The sequence below is a fragment of the Empidonax traillii genome, unplaced genomic scaffold, assembly GCF_003031625.1.
Source record: "Empidonax traillii isolate 1590-97213 ecotype Southwest subspecies unplaced genomic scaffold, ASM303162v1 scaffold750:size552251, whole genome shotgun sequence".
NCBI classification, from domain to species: domain Eukaryota; kingdom Metazoa; phylum Chordata; class Aves; order Passeriformes; family Tyrannidae; genus Empidonax; species Empidonax traillii.
In genome coordinates this window covers 285,459-303,506 of record NW_020955943.1, presented here as the reverse complement: position 1 = coordinate 303,506, position 18,048 = coordinate 285,459, and the positions used below count along the sequence as shown (strand labels likewise).

The 18,048-nt window shown below is 37.8% G+C and overlaps 1 protein-coding gene across 1 annotated transcript in view; it reads right to left on the bottom strand.

Moving 5' to 3' along the window:
• OCA2 (OCA2 melanosomal transmembrane protein) overlaps nucleotides 1-18,048 on the bottom strand; it is a 167,897-nt gene that overhangs the window by 140,712 nt on the left and 9,137 nt on the right. Inside the window, exons 3-5 of the mRNA XM_027900810.1 lie at nucleotides 4,843-4,941; nucleotides 4,051-4,239; nucleotides 452-509 (exon numbers count right to left, since the gene is read on the bottom strand). Coding sequence (XP_027756611.1) covers nucleotides 452-509; nucleotides 4,051-4,239; nucleotides 4,843-4,941 — 346 coding nt within the window. The remainder of the gene's footprint in view (nucleotides 1-451; nucleotides 510-4,050; nucleotides 4,240-4,842; nucleotides 4,942-18,048) is intronic.

Below are 18,048 nucleotides of genomic sequence, written 5' to 3'. Positions count from 1 at the left end.
AGTCTAAGATTTCTCTAATTTTGAAGATTTTGTTAAGGGGGGGCAGCATTTTGGCCACTCCAGTAAGGAGAGGCCCTACTCCCCATGACCTTCTGCCTTTGACGCTGGTGCATCCTCCCCAGCACATCTATCTCTAGGAGCATTCCTCAGGTAGGTGCCAGTATGAAAAGACACATACTAAATTCAACAGGCATCCATAAGGGACAGGTTTGAGTTTAAGCTGCCTCCTCCTCCGACTCAACTGCTTACCCAGCCACATTGCCCTGAGTGGTGACTAGTGCACCAAACAGAGTTCTGATTAAGCATGAAGCCCTGTACAGCACTGTCCTTTTTGCCATCTTGCCCCCAACCTCAAGACATTTTTTATGAGCTAAGAGAAAATATCACAGGTCATTTTGAACTAATTCTAAGGAAATGTGGGCCAGGGGAGGATCGCAAATTCAGTACTTACAGAGCAGACAACTACAAAGATAAAAAGGCCTGAAACTTTTAGGAATTTTAGACAGCATCTGAAACACAAGAAACATATATTTACTATATGGTTAGTTTAAAACAAATCTTTCTGTTCTCTTAGTAGCTCTGACATTTCAGAAACATCATGGTAAACACTTTTGAGTGATAATATCGCATCTGAGTATGGACATCAGGATGCAGGGCCAGCAGAGGCTTAGGGAGCCTTGGTGACTATAAAGGCTCCTGCCCCACATCTGCTGTCAGCTGGATTTCAATGCACAGGAAGGAGGCTTTACCCATTGGGAAAGCTAAGGGAAGGCTGCAGCATGAGCTGGTGCTGGATTCTGGAGCCACTTTACTACTGCTGGCTCCTGATAGATCCAGAGACCCATCAGCTCTTTCTGGTCTCTCCCACAAAGGCAAAGGAACGATGCCGTCACAGGGAGGTGTCGCGGCTGTGCAGAAAGCACAGCTTATTGCATACAGGAATGGTGTCACAGGTGACTTCCTCAAAACTGAACTTTTAATATACACCCTGAAAGGTATTGGGGAAAAAAACACCTGAAGACAAGAACAAGCTTTAAGAATTTTCTGGGTTTAACAGTGTCTCTTTAAATCAAATACTATCATATAATCATATACTAATCAATTACTACATGAACATAAATCAGCTAGCAAAACCAAGTTTTTTTTCCATGGCACATCTGTGCCCTTTGAAGGAATGCCCAGTTCTGGAAATGTGATGCCATAAAATCTTCTGAAGTGTCAGAGCTTACTACTGAGTGGGTTAAGCAAGAATAACTCTAAATTAAAATACAGATGTTGAAAATGCATGCTCTTGAGCAACAAATCTCGAGATTCAGCACTTTTAAATTACTTTTTTTTAATTGCACCCTGAAATACAACTCAACTAATAATTTTCTGACTGCCCATCAATATGTCACGCAGATATCTTAATTTACAGAACTCTTTCTGTTGATTTGCTCTCACTATATATTTTCATGAATCGAAAGCATCAGTGCTCTTATTTCATTTTTTCAAAAGTAAACATTCAAACATTGCTTTTCTGACAGAATGATAAATGTAAGGTTTGATTTAAACCTGATGACAAGCAAGAAGGAGAACATTCAAGCTACCAGGATAATTAGTTGAAAAAGCAATAGTGAAAAACAAGCTGCATTGATCGATGCTATAGGACAAAATATTAAAGCAGAGTAGTCTGAAGAGTGTCAGAAATAATTTTTAATCACAGTGGAAATAAGTCCCTAAATCAATTAATTGACTGAAAGAAACATAAACGACTGGAGACCCATTGTTGAAAAACATTGTTTTCCGAAGTCTTCGTCCTCTTTAGAATTTTCCAAACAGGGGCTAATAAAAACCAGCAGCTAATAAAAATATGTTGCCACAGACAAACTGGTACAAATGGGCTACAGTACTCTACGAAATACAAGTGGTAACAACTTTTACACAAACTTTGCACAGCATGAAAATCTGGAGAAGACAGAGGAAAAGGGAAAGGAAGCCAGCTAGGTGGCTTCTAGAAGTTCCAGGTAGCCTTGCTCTACTGAAAAACAAGATGGTAGAGAGAGGAAGAAGATAATAATGGCTTGAAAATAAAGGAATGACAACGAAAACCATTATCAGCACTTCATAACTGATAACTTCTTTTTGTATTGTGTGATTTATGGAAAATACCTAGTGCCAACTTAGTCATGCATCCTCTATCCTGCTTGTCTATTCTCCCCATCTCTACATTACAGTTTTATTCTGGTGTTTTTGAAAATTTATTATGTTATGAATTAATAAATCCTAGTCCAGACTGGTTTAATTTTAATGTACTTGATTTTTTTTGTTTGCACTTAGGAATTATAATTTACAATAATAATTCAAATTGTTAGTGAAACAAGAAACATAAATAACTTGATTTTAAGACATAAGGGAAAAAAACATTATTTAAGCATTTATAAATTCGTAACCACTTGTCTGTAAATAAGAGAAACTCATCTAAACAAGCTGGCAAGATATAATAAAAAAAGTTTTTTGAAATGGTTATTTTATTAACTGTAGAATTTAGAATGATCTTTTCCTCCCATCTGTTTGTTTTTATGGCATTTTGTATTAGGGAAGCAGCACTTTTAACAGCTTAGAGTTGAGACATGATTAGCTTTTGACTCACCCATAGTTTGCAATCTGTCTTTTCCATTCTACAGTGCTAATCTGGCACAGCAGTGCAAGTACAAACGCTGTGTCAAATCCTGTGTTGATATACGCCTCTGGCACAATCCTATTTGACTTCAGTTGGAAATGCACAAAGTATAAATCTATGAAGGATTTCACCCCCCTGTTCTAAACCAAATGATTTTTAGTCTGATCCACATATGGTGCTGGACAGTTTAACTTCATTTGTTATCCCGGCAGAGTTATGCTGATATATGACAGCCAAGGAGCTGATCCCATATGTACAACCCACACTAAAGCAATGAAAATGCTTCAAGGGAAGTTCTGCCAGAAGAATGTGCTCCTCCCCAGATTATAAGCCTATGATGGAGTCCACACTCATAATCAGTACCTTTGTTCCATCAAACACCAGGGAAATCTACTATGAATGTGAAGAAAGACACCTGCCATACTCCTCATATGCTCGTATTACTCTAATTGCAGTCATTGAAATTCTCTTGCTCCATTTGTTCAGCAGCAGTGCAGGAGAGCAGCACTCCACACAAAACCATATGCACAATTAAAGGAGGAAAGCAATTGTGAGTAGCTAAGACAACATACAGATAGGGAAAAGATGCACTGACATCTCGCTCAAAAGGCTCCACGGATCAACAAGGAGATGGGGGTATGCAGTGCTGGGCTCTGTGAAAGTCTGCAGAGCTAGCTGCAGACACCAGACAAAACTAGAAAAACCCTTGAAACTATGGAAGAGGCAGAGGGAATTAGTATCCAAGAGTAAAGGTTCTGCTTGTCAAATCCCCAGCAAAAATATCCTGTGAAAATTTGCACTTAGGGTCTTATCGCATTGCTGTCTTTTAATATATTAACAGATTCAGTTTCCTCCATGCCTAAATGAGGTAAAAGCTGCTTTGAGGTAAGGAGTGAAATATGTTAATATAGTTCAAGACAGAAAAAAGCTAAGTTATATTTGGTCTGTGTATATATGAAAAGCTACTATAATGAATACAAAAAAAAACTTTTAGAGACACATTTTATTTAAAATGAAGGAACAAAAAACTGAAGATAAAAAGCTGTGGAACCAAACCAAGGGGCTTTTAAGAAGTTTCAAAGAAATGTTAAAAGTAATATAGAAGGTATTTAATTACAATTTAGGATAGGTGCTATGATTGATGCTTGTAAGAACAAGGGGTTATTAATCATTAGATAGAGACTGTAACTGATTTTACCAGGGTTTACTTTTAAATTATCAGTGGCAAGATACCATCTAAATACAGAGAGCTATTGTATTAATTTGTGTAAATAAGTCATTTTCTAGACATCTCTGCTTATAAACCAATACTGCAGAAATAAATATATATATTTTTATATATATATATATAAAAGGAAAAAGAAATAAATGAATGTTTGAAGTCAGACCTCATCTTTGATAAATTGAACTTGACATGAAAGTTGTCCAAGATTTCATATTTCTCAGAAGAAGCAGATCTGGAAAAACTTGTCATTTCACTTTCCAATTGAAACCTTTGCTCGAATTCTGCAGAGCTGTTGTCCCATGAATCATCGTCTGTGGTAAAATCTGGATTATGAAGAGCCACGCACTGCAACCTGTCACACATTTTCAGTAAACATAATAAAACAAAACAGTGTTTTATTTCAACAGGTAGTAGATGCAACTGACCTTGCAAAACCTTGTGTTCAGTGTGATTGATAGATTTTAAAGGAAAAATTCATAGAAAGAGAACTATTCAGTACAGACTGAGCTCACCTTGGTGATACCGCTGGGTAGATGGCAGAGCAAGAACAAAGAACCCATGACATTTAGGTGTGCCCGAGACAATCACTTCTCTGATACACCAGGCAGACGTGCTTCAAGATTTGGTGTGAAAATCGTGTTATTAGGATCTTTCCTATAGTTCTGCTGTGTCTTTCAGTGCACTTGATGTAACACCATGTGGAGGAAATAAGAACGCACAACCTGCAGTTGCCTATCAATCTCTTTAATCACCCTGACCTCAGATCCTACATCCTTCCCTGTTTACAGCCTCTTCTCTCCTCCCAAGGTCCTCCAGAGTAATTCTTTGCTTACAACCCCTGTCATTCACTTTATTTCCCAGCAGGTTTTGTGTCAGGACATAAGAAAGAACCACATACAATTAAATAGAAGAGAGCTTAGGAAAAAATATTTTGAGTAAAATGAAAGTAACTCACCCATTTTCCTCCGAGGAAACCTTCAGCAGTGGTGTCTTCTCTGTAAAGCCAGTGTTTTTTGACCTCGAGCTGAATAATTTTGAAAAATTGAAGTGATATCTTTGGAGGGGAAAAAAAACGAAAACAGAATAATAAGTCTAGAGTAAAATGATTCACTACAGTTCTATGGAACATTTTGCTACAAGTTAATCTAATTAGTTAAATATTCTCTAAGAATGGTGTTCACCTAAATTAGGGCTTTGGTTAAGTTTGAACTAGACGTGGTAGTTACCTCCTTATGCTCACTGGAGACTCATTCACATAAGTTTACACTAACGTGCTTCCGAAAATATAAAAAAAAAGGATAATTTATTTCTCATAAATGTTATTTCAGACATGGATCACCATTTCCAAATCCACTATTCTCTACAGTAACACTGGCAGTCTTGGTACTAGGGAAGAAAACTTTATCTTAATACAAGGATGTAATTCCTGCAGCACAATCCCTTCCAAACAGTTTCTGTCAAGTCTTGGTCCTAGTGCTGCAGATAATTAAACAGAGCCTAAGCTCCTTCTTGCCATATTGCAGCTTAGCATTGTTAAAAAGCCTTTTGCTAAAGCATAAATCCCAAAGCTTGAGAAACATCTGAAGACAATCAAAAGCAATCACAGTCATTTTAGACCATCTTCCCAAGACCTGGCTCTTTCAGAGACATTTCCCATCAAAATCAGTGTTATTCGGACACAGATTTATTCTGTTCAAAATTGCAGCCACCCACCACCAGAAGGCCTCAAAGAAATCTCCTAGACATACAGTCAAAATGTCTGTACCTAAAGGAAGACACGTAGAGGAAACCTGAAATTTCTTCTACTCTCACTGGACTGTGAGGGAAAAGACATTATAACATCTTAGACAACCAAATAAATAAACAGAAGTGACTGTTAATTCAATTTCTTCTTAATATAAGGCCAGTCCAAAAAGAAGGATTTGTTTATTTGACTTTATACCACAATGGAGGACAGAAATTCCTTGTGGTTTGTAAAGATGTGTGTAAACCTTTATAAAAATAACAATTAAAAAATTAAAACCTCCAGTTAATGCTTCAGCTTGCTTGTTCAGTAATGTTTTTATTCAGAAGGCACACCAGGTGTAGAGCAACTGGATATGGTTATTTCAACCTTGAGTGGCCACGATGCTCATTCAAACTCTGCTGAAATCCCCATGTTTTCAGTCTCAACAGAAGAGAATGAACAAGTTAGAGAGATTGAATTATCCAGTACCTCGGGTCAAATGTTGGGCAGATTACAACTCAGGCTGTCAGTGTCATTGCAATGACACTTTATTTGTGAAGAGATAATCCCGTACTCTGAAACTATCACATCTTTTAAATAGGAGAATATCATTCACACAAAGATGTTTAAGTGGAGAAACTTCTTAGGTGTGAATGGCTACCTAGAGCTTTTACAGAATGGAATGCATAAAGATAGCAAGAATGCCATCAGGACTTCAAAGGTGTGCTCACTGAGAGCTGCTGATATGCTCCCGGCTAATCCCAGCATTCTACTATACTCAGTCTGCACCCAAAGGGGACAATTGTGAAAAACTTCTGAATGCACAAATTTAAGGTCCACCATCAGAACTGCTAACTCATGGGAAGACCAATTAGCTGTTTCTGCCTTTAAACAAAACAGTACCACTTGTTCCACAGGAAAAAAAAAAAAAAAGTTTCAAATAATATATACTCTATGCTGTTCTGATCTAATCTCACATTGGGTACATCATTAACCTTTCCACACTGACTTGTCTACTTTTCCTCCTAGGACATGTGCAAATTCCAAGACTATTAACCATAACACTTTCTACAAAAACTTTCATTTTCTTCCACTTGTTAGGGGTCGGTACTGTAATAAATTAGGAACGTCAGAGTTTAATAAATTACTTGAATGCTTGTAATTTCTCTGTAACCATAACTTTCTGTATTTTTTTTTGTAGTAAAAATTAATGATAGAATTCTGTGTTTTGTAACAAACCCCTTTTCCAGTAAAACCTAAGACAATGTTTGCCAGGAATGTCTTATCCGAAAACAGACAGGTAAATACACAAACCTTTTTCTTACGGTAAATGGACAATCAGACCTTCCAGGAACTCCAGGAAAGAATTCTAGACCAGATAATCCTCCTTCCAGGAAAGAAGAAAATGGAATACACTTTCCTCGTGAGAATTCAAACTCCAATAAACACCTTATGTCTGACTTCAGGCTGGGGCACAGATAGGATCATCTAAACAAGACACCTCCTGGGACCTACGCATGCGTGAGACCGGACTTCGGATTGCGAAATACGGAGCCAAGGGGACATAAAAAGGGGACCCAAACTTGTAGTAGCTGCTGGTTTTTGCCACAGTGCAAAAACAGCCCGGTGCACTGTTCCTTTTTTGCTTGTTTTAATGCTTTTATAATAAACTATTTCTTTATTGCAGCTTTGCAGCCCGGTTTTTATTGCTTAACTTATAACAGGTACCAACACTGCTTTGTATTACTTAGGCACAGATATATATCCACTGACAATCCTCACCTCAGCAGCTCTTCACAACTACTCTGAATGACCAGTACGCAAAAAAGTGCTGCAGTCAAAGCAACCACACGAATGGCAACCAGAAAGAGAGGACAAAGGTTTGGTGGAAGGTGGTTTAAGTAACAGAATCTGAGGTGAAGAAGTCAGAAGGCTAGTTAAAGACATCATCTTCACTTTCTTTTTGCACTTCTATTACCCCCACTTGCTGGTATGTTATCTGCTACTTTTAACTGGAACTGTGGAGCTGAGCAGATGTCCAAGAATGATGAAGACAGTAAAAATGGAAAAGGTCTTCAGATAATGTGAAAACAATTAGTGCATGACAACATCAATTTGCAGAGAATAAAAATACATAGACAAGAATAAGCAGCAGGAAACAGCCAGGCTTGACAAAACAAAAATAATTAGAGAAAAAGCAGAAGAGCCTTAACTCCCCCATGACGTGATTACTCTAATTAGAGAATGAGAGCAATATAAACAATAAAGCTAATTAGGGCATAAAAGAATCTTAAAGGCTGAAAGCTCTAGAAAGAAAAGTTGGAAAAACATCATTAAAAAATAGCATGGATTCTAAAAATGAAAGTCATCCCTGAACAGAGAGCCTAATGCAAGCCCCTCTGTGCCCCTCATACTTCTGCAGAGATGCTATTGGTGCAGTTTGATCATCCACCTAATCAAAAGATAACAAAGATCATCTTCAAGAAAAGCATAGGAAGGCCCAAGGATCCCCCACTAATAGAGGAACAAGTCTACAGTGCTCAAAAACCCTCTTAGCATCATTCTTGGTGCCCCTCAACACCACAAGTAGCTGGTAATTGCGACACTGCAAATAAGGAAAAAAAAAACAACAGTATGACACAATTCAAAACGGTGGGATCGGTTTACACTTTGAATGTTTCTTCACAATCAGGTACCTGGAAAATTTGGTTACACCCACAGGCAATCCATGTCTACTGAGCAATTCAACAGCATTACCAAGAGGCTAATCACCAGCTCAGCTCATTCACCCATTGTGGGTAGGACTGTTCACAGCATGAGAAGGCTGCTCTGGATTTATACTATGTGGGAGTGAGGAGCAGGTTAGCTGGACACCAGTTGTGTTCACAGCTCTTCTCTCGTGGTTCAGACCCAAAAATCATTAGCATATTTTACATCATATATGAGAATCATGGAATAGTTTGAGCTGGTCAAACCATTCCATGATTACATGACCAAAGGTCATTAAGTCAATCCCATCTACAATAAGAAGGGATATCTTCAACTGGATCAGGTTGCTCAGAAGAAACATGAAATAATTGCATTTACACATGTATACATTCATATTTAGATATGCACAGATCTTCACACACACAAAAAACTAACATTCTCATTTCACTTTCATTCAAAATGATAGGAGAAAACTAAAATTAAACCATATGAAAAAAGTATTTTACAAGGACTTCTTCAAAGACTTGCACAACATTACTCACAAAGAAAGATCCATGTAGAACTGATATCAGAAAAAGAGCATGTTCTGCTTGCTATATAACCACTGCTTGGGGCACATTCATTCTCACATTTAATGCTGCTGGGCATGGGTTGTTTTTTTAATTAAGAGAATCTTTCGAACAGAAGATTGTGTTCTTAACCACATGGCTGCTGCTGTGACAGCTATATACACAGATTTTGGCGCTCTCTGCAAGACTACAGGTTTGTTCCAAGGAAGCATGTCTTCTGAGCTGGTTACTTGCAGTCCAAGACATACTTTCCCATGCCTAATCTTTAAAGAAATTGCAATTTCTGTCTCCATAGTAACCCAGAGTAAGAAACAGCATTGTAGGACAGCTGTCCCACCCCAGATGATACAGCATGTTCTGCTAAGTCATGGAGATGTCCTCAGGTGAAGTTCCAGTTGCCTGATAGCAGCTTTAAAAGAACCTCACCCACAGCATTAAGTGAGAGTCCAATTGCAAGCCTTTGCAATTGGCAACTATTGCAGAAGCCCTGAAAACCTGTAGCTGCGCCACTGCTCCCGTGGATGAATGAGGGTCACACTCTTCTGGTGGCCTTTCATACTTCTCTACAGCTGTACACCAGAGACATGACCTTCAATCTCCTATACTCTTTTGAGCAGTTTAAGAAGAAGCAGTTTCCCCCTGCCCTCCTGGCTCTGTGGAGAGGTAAAGGAAGAGCAGAAGAGGAAAGGAATAGATGTGGGCAACTCCAGTTGCTCCCACTGATAGGCTGATGACTCCTTAGATATTAGTCAGAGGGCTGCAATTTTCACCTACAATACACCACTGTTTCCCATTACCTATAGGTGATAGCTTGCAAAATCTTCAGGGGACTTTGGATGAAGTGCAAACAGATAACTTAATTCCAGCCATTGAGCCCTAGATCTGCCCTCTGACCACATATTCAAGCATTTGTTAATGTGTCTACACCTGCCACTTTAAACAAAAGAAAAAGGAAGGCTTTGTAGTGGCACTGATGTTCATCCATAAGCAACCTTTCAATCCCAAATGCACCACAGAAAAGGACACCAAAAGAAATAAACAAAAACCTGAGAAAGGAAAAGACCATACTCATCCTAGTTAGACTGTAAACACTTAAAATAATCACAAGAGTTGACTGGAACCTATTATTTGTCTTGTATTGAAAACATAAATCATCATAAATTTTCACTCCCTATAATAAAAAGAATACATTTTAAAATTCGGCTAGTATAATGCTTCATCTCCCATATGCGACATTGTGCACACAACTATCAGTAAGAGAGTTATTTCTATGACAACAGAAACCAGTAATTCTCACTTCCATGGAAAAGATTTGGTCAGAACTGAAGAAGATGTGAGTATAGAATCATATGTATTATGCAAGAACATCAGTAGTTTTGAACACAACTTATAAAAAAATTTCACTACATAAAAATATTAAAAGCAGAATCTCTTCAGGGAAAAAAGAGTTAGCATGTTTCCCTGAATCAGTAATCACTAAAACCATTACAAGCATGAGGTTGCCTCTTACCCAAAAGCTCAGAAACACTACTAAGCCAAGAGTTTATAACAAATACAACAACAAGAATACGAGAGCTAATTAATCATGTAGGAGACTAATTACAACAGCATGATTTTGATTTATCATTTCTACATTCTTTTAGGCTAAAGTTTCATCTCACAATCTTCCTATTCCCTGAATAGAGAACATTTATACTAAATCGTATGTACTGAACTGATTTCTCTTATCATATCTGTAAACAAGCATAACGCACAAATAAATTGAAAAACAGAATTAAAAGAAAAAAACAAACAAACAAAGAAAACCTCACACCAGCTTTTGACTGCACTTGAAACACATTGTCCCACCAGATTTGGTTATTTGTCATTTACATGGTACAAACTGTGCTGACCAACATCATAGCACTCAGCTCTTAAACATCCACTTGTACTGTGTGCCAAGCAGCTGTATGCATGCATCAACCTTATGATATATATGTGCCCACATGGAGACTCAACCCTCTGTGATGTGTTCTCCTCAGTGGTAGGACGTCATGCGGAAATTGTTATGACTACCCATCGAAAATGAAGTGTGGTCAGCTGATATAGTCGGAGCCAAGGGAGGGATCAAAGACTCCCCAGCTCACCTCTCTAAACAGGCTCCAGATGTTTTCTGATGACTGCTTTATGTAGCTTCACCTAAATCAAAAAATAACCTTCAGACCCTTTAAAAGCATGCACCATTAAGATGTCAGAAAAATTTAGCAATGAAAGCATTACCTAATATAGACTCATTTTCTCTTTGACTTTCCTTTCTGTTAGACAGGGCTGTCCAAGATCCCCCAGAGGGATCCCCAAAGGTGGATTGTGTGGGGCTGACACTGGCACTACCTGACAGCAAGACACTGTGAGAGTACAGCAACAGGCAGGTCTCATGTTGAAAGACACAGAGGTGCTGGAGAGTGTCCAAAGAGCAAATAAGCTGATTAAGGGTCTGGAGCACAAGTCTTATGAAGAGCAGTTGAGGGAACTGGGGTTGCTTAGCCTGGAGAAAAGGAGGGTCAGGGGAAACCTTACCTCTCTCTACAGCAACCTGAAAGGTGGTTGTAGTGAGGTGGCATTGGCCCCTTCTCCCAGGCAAAAAGTGACAGGACACGAGGAAATGGCCTCAGGTTGTTTCAGGGGAGGTCTAGATTGGATATTTGGAAAAAAATTTTGACAGGGTTGTCAAACATTGGATCAGGCGCTGCTGAGAGAAGCTGTTGAGTTACCACCACTGGAGGTATTTAGAAGACGTAGATGTGGCACTTAGGGACAGGGTTTGGTGGTGGATTTGGCAGGGTTGGATTAGCAGTTGGACTTGAGTAGCCTTTTCCAACCTCAATGATTCTATGATTCCAAATCAATAAGTGTATACCATGCTAAGACCCCAAGCAATTAAAGAAAATGTTTAAGAAAGATGTAGTGAAATGTGTGCTGAGCTTAGCCTAGATAGAAATGCTTCCTTATCTAGGGCACACACAATATGCTTGCTTCATTCACTTCTGATGGATTTGGAGAGTGCACATGTTCTGCAAGGGCAATTTTAAGTTCAGAGACAGCTTGAAAAATAGAGTGCTTCCTGTGGTTCCTTTTTTAAATCAAATCGGGCTTTGTAGGGTTATAGCACCCAGGCCAACCCGGACCTTCATGATTATCCAGCAGGACCACAGTGACAGGGCAGGTCAAAAGGGCTGCCATTTGAAGGAGCGAGAAGTTGTGCTGAAAATCGTATCTGCTGTTTCCTCCGCTACATTTTCTGCTTCAGCAAAGAAAATTGGAAAGCTACAGGAAACCACATGGAAAACTGCAGACAGTCTGATGGAAAAAATGGTTTTCAGAAGCAGGTGCTGCCAAAAGAGTTAGCTGTTAGCAACTGCCAGCAAGCTGCAAATTTGAAAAAGGCAGCAGTAGCCAGTTTGGGTAGTGGTCCAAATTCCAAACCCACATTTCTCTGTGGGTTAAACAGATAACCTTTTAAGAGGTGTTATCCACAAATGCTGCAAGTCATACTGAAAAATGAGTCTACAATAGGGAAGCAATTTATCAACACTTAAAGCATGACTGCACTTGTAATTCTTTAGCATATTCTGCAGCCTTGGCTTTTAAATGCCAGCATTTTTCCTTGGCATTCATGATGAGTTTTAGCTCAACCAGCTCTGTTGCTAACCATATTTATGACAAATAAAGGGGGATCAATTTTTTTTCCTAGCCCTTGAGGCAATTTAAAGAATATCAAACATTAAGAAATCGGTTAAAACTTAATATTTTGAATTTATGTCTGAACAAACTCTCTTAAAGATGCAATATGGGGCACTTGGATGATGGGCACATGAACAGAGGGATAGGTCTGAGAAAATCTGGATTATGTGACCATCTCTAGAGGTTATTCTTCAAGAATTAGAGTGATACGATGTTGTAGTCTCAAAGGTTTAGGGGAACATATGTTCAAGTTTTACTTACAGACTAGCTGAATTAAAGAATGATACAAGAAAAGGAATCATTATTAAAGCAAGATCACAGACCCCTTCTGAGATGAGGGAACACTTTCATGCACAACTGTAAGACAGGATTATTTTGATAAAATTTTCCTTAATCCAATTAATGTACTGACAAGCTGTCACACATAATTATGCTTCTGGCCTTGCATAGTCTTGTAATATATTCTTATGCCACTCACCCCGGTCTTAGAGACTGAAAAGAGTGATTTGTGAGCCGTGAAGTAATGAAGACTCTATTTTTCCTCTTTTTTAAACACTTCTTTGAAAATTGCAGTTCCATATGTTTCGTCCCAGGAATTTGGATAACATTACTGATAACTGCAATTTCTATAAAAGAAAGTAACTTTGCCAGTAAAAACAAAATTGTCTCCCTTGCTTAGAGTTAAAAAAAATAGAGAAAGCCAGACATCTACAAAGAAAGGCTCATTAACATGAAAAAATGTGACTGATTTCTGTGCCTGGTGTTAAAGAGAAAAGGTAGAGGCAAGCAACAGGCCACCACACATCTTAAAACCAACAAGTAGTCCTCAAATTAAGCTTTGTTTTTTAAAAAAACCACGATTGATCCAAACTATTGTAAGCTTGCTGGGACTTGTATTTTGTCCTTTAGTCTCAATAAAATGAAACAAGAAAAGTGTAAGCATGTTAATTTCAGTTAAATAGTCAGGTTCTCATGAGGTATTACAATATAACCAGGACAACTTACGTAGTCTTTATGTATATCCTGATCTCGGTGGACTAGACCCAGCAAAAACGCTAAAATTTGCTTCAAAGAAAGGGCATGAAATAGAATAGACAGAAAAGAAAGAGCAGTAAAATCTTCAGATAAATAATTTTTAGGGGGAGATATAGCTGCCAAATTTTGAAATAACACTATAAAGCTGATAAAGTAATGGGTATTTTTTAAACTGCATTGGAAGTCCTTTCATTATATTTAGTTTTTAAATTATTTTAGTTATTAATGGAGGTATTGAAAATTTCTTTTCAGGTTTGGCTGAGCACAAGACACTGAGGTTATTCATATAACCTTTGTCATCTAAAAGTCTGGTATAGGATAATTACAGTCACTGGCAAGAGAGAGATCTCTTCAAATAATTTTCATCCTACCCATCTCTCATGTTGACTATACAAGGAACCTGGGGAATTACCTTTGAGATAACAGACTTCTTCACTAAATAATATATAAGCCTTACACAAACAATGTTTATATTACAGTATACTAAAAAGTACCTTTTTTCATGTACCTTTTATTTTCTCCTAAGACTAAATCTCTTCTTCATAAGGAAGACTTATCAACAAAAAAATTAGTCAATGCTGAATTAGGTATACAAAAAAAACATCAACAAGTCCTTCCAAATATGACTTACTCAGAACTGCCTAACAAGTAACTTCTAAAACAAAGTAATTCCACATCATTGGTCATTTCATTCCACCTTGATTTATATCAAAGAGAAAAATTTTTAAAGCACTGAAAATCCCAGAGGAACAAATTAAAGAAACCAAACTGAATAAAAAGGTAGCTTATAACAGTACAATATTTTCTCATACATTTGCAGAATATTCAGTGAAACCACTGAAGAATAAATGCAGTTTTATCTCACAAAGATGGTGCTCTTCCCGGCAATAGCCCTTCACTAAGGTTGTTGTAGTATATCAACATGGACTTTACGAGTTTCAGGAAACTCATTTGACATTTACTGGGTTCTGTTCTGCTACCAGATATCTTTTTTGGCCTTAAAGGCCTTCAGTATTTGTAGGACCTTAAGGCTAAAACGTCAGAGCAGAAGCTATCTAGTCTGTGCTAACTAACAGCTTTAAAACATAGCTTTTGTCTCACAGTGCTCATGGGAGACAAATTTGAAACAGAAAATTTGAGTCCATAAGCATATTCAACTTAATTCTCAAATTAAAAAGAAGGGGAAAAAAACCCAACAGCTAAACAAACAAATCAAACCAAAAACCAAGGATTATAAATAATGCATTCTAAAGAAACTCTGAGAATTTTATTGTCTCATGAAAAGTAGCATGCATATTACATCCAGTCTCCTCTCAAGTGGTGAGACTGACCACAAAAACAAAGAATAATAATGACATTTCAGCTTTCCCAAGATCTATCTTTGTCCAGGTAAGAACATACTCCTGTGCACTGAAAAGACAAAAAACCCCACAAAATTATGCCTCTCAGTGTTCAGAGAGAAATTCCATTTCCTACATGGCAGATGGCTTTGTTCCAGCAACATGGTTTAACTGTACATCACACTTCTTGATAGCACTTCTTCCCTCCCAGTCATACAGATGTCACTCCTTCCTCTCAGACACTGCATTCTCTTTGGCCCCATACAGAATGGAGTAACCTTGGTTGCTCCATACTCTCACAGAGGTGATTTCTTTCCATGTTGCTCCTGAAATAGCATAGTCTTGATGACAAATGCCATATTACTGGCTATGTGTATTCTAAAAATCAGGACCGTACCAAAGCTAAATAAATCCTAGACATCAATCATCCAAAAAAATTTGATAGGATTGTGCTCAGTAACCATGTGGACAATAACTCTTCACGTGCACATGAAAGTTCCTGGCCATCCAGGAATGAGGTTTCCTCAATAAAACTTCGGTCTGTGCTCCCAAAGAAAGAGAAAGTAGAAAAGGGAAAGTGTCAGTGCCCCTGACTTTAAAAGGAAATTCTTCAGCAAGGGATTATCTGCAGAAAAGGGGAAAGCCCATCCTGACATGGTTATGTCAGCAGCTTCTGTACCACCAGAGATGCTACGGAGCACAACTACTACAAAGAGTTAAAGATGGAAGAAATTTTACAGGTGCTTTGATTCCTCAAGGAAATCCAGTGCCTGAATAATTTACCAATTTTTCAATCAAAAACACCTGTTAGCATTCTTAAAAGGATGAAAAAAAAAAAAGTATTTAAATCTGAAAAAAGCAAATCTTGTCATTTTCCATGTGTTAGACCAGACAGTTATGCAGCTATTTGATTATCAGCTCAAATGGATCAAAAAGGTTTAGTGTTCTTGAACCAACAGCTCCTCCGAATAAGAGAAATCTGAAATGTAAGAAAAAGAACTAACAAAACACAGAATCTCACATATATTTTTTCAATAAGACAACTCCAGAAATTGTTGTCAACAGTTGCTGCATCAGCAAATATCTTTTTTTAATACATTTTGCACAGGCATTTTGCAAAAAAAATTGTCCACAGAATGTGACATAAGGAAAACTGAAGCATATTCTGACCATATGGAAATGCAAGGGAAAAAACTGGATATTCAAGTAGCAGAACAATAAACAAAGTAACAAAAAAACCCAAAGCAAACAACAAACAACAACAACAATAACGACAAAAGAGGACACTAAAATGCCCATAATCAGACATTTTTTTAAAAAATGTTACTGTAAAGTAGCCCTTCTGTTGATTCTCAAGAATCAACACAGAATAATGATTTTTCCTCCACATAAAAATAACAGTTTAAAGCCTAAATAATGGAATCATGTTTGAGTCATGGCATTTAAAAGTAGGTTACAATTGCAAAGAAGCATTTTAAAAACAAAGAGAAATGCTTATGAGAAGCAGAGGTCCATAGCACATTTTCACAGAGAAAAGTATAATTTTTTACTATTTTAAGATTATAGAATGTGAAAGTTAACTAGAATAGTGGAAGAACTAAAGCTACAGGAATTATCTCCTCCAGCATCATTAGGAAAAAGTATGGCTGGAGAGAAAAAAATATCACGACACACAGCAGAGCTAAAAGAATAGATTTTAACTTGAGACAAAAGCATATACAGACAAAATTTTAAGAGGATTTAGAAAGGGTGGACTGCATCAACATTTTTTCCTCATGGCAAGAGGTGTGTAACAATCTCATTTATGAAGCATTATTCCAGTTTATGTATTAATTTATGTTGGTCCATAACCAAGTGCTGTAACCACAACAGGACAAAGTATGCTCCTACTTGCAACTTTCTTGTTAAGAACACTAAATGTGATGTAGCCCATAACACCCTGAAGACTTCATTCCTGAGGAGGTACATATGCAGCACGGATAGGATCCTGATGATTAACTTTGGGTACAAGTAAATAAATTCCATTACATATAAGGAAGACAGTGTCAATACTTAATTTTGATCATCTCAAAGCATTATATGTATGACCTAAATCTTCCCAGGTTCACACAGAGTTTAGCAAGTATAAAGAGACAAAATTCTCTATTCTCCATCCTGTCTGCTTGAGCAAAGAAAACATATGCTGCCAATGGATGCAACAAAAAAATGCATATTTATATAATATTGCAACACAGCCTTTCTCCTTTAGCTTAGAAGATTAGAGACACATCAGAGAAAACAGAAGGGTATTCCTTGTTACCCTCATTTTGGTTTTACTATTCTTTTTAGCAGACAGATTCACTAAATTCAGGTTTATGCTTTTCACTGTAAGAGGTTTACATGATGAACCAGCTGTCAATAGATTCCTAAAGAGGATTGCAGGTCACATGTCACTGATATGGGTGAAGAGGTAGAGTTACTCCTATCACTTCTAGAAAGATCAGAAACAAAACAATATTTGAAACTGCCTTTACTTTTTTTTTTCTCAGCAGCAGAGAAAATAAACTACTTTTAAGAACACAAGAGTGAGTGGAAAAGTCCCTGCAAAATATTTACCTATCCTGCCCAAGAAAGTACTGTATTAAACCAGGATTAGATTTCTTACAATAAATTCCTCAAAAGCCTAGTGCTTCCCCCTCAAACGTCAAGTACAAAGCCCTGCCAGACATATCAGTTCAATGTAGCTGCCAGCATGGCCATCTGAGAGAGACACTTTCATAATCCCCCACTGACAGAGCTCTGTGTTGGGCAAGGGAGTCCTTACAGAAACTCAGCTTAAGGATACCAGGGAGTGAATGACAGATGGTCTGTGTTTACTGTCCTTACTGACTAGCCCAGAAAAGAGAGCAGCTCTGAAAGTGGGAGCAAAAGCCTTCAGCCTTTCACAGCTGCTTCTGGATGCTGCTAATTCACAAAGAGTACTGACTCAGTAGCTTCAGCTGAGCTTCTGGAAACGGAGTGGCTGTAACTGCCAATCTGTTTCCTATTTCATCCTGCTCAAAAGAAATCATATCAAAATGTGC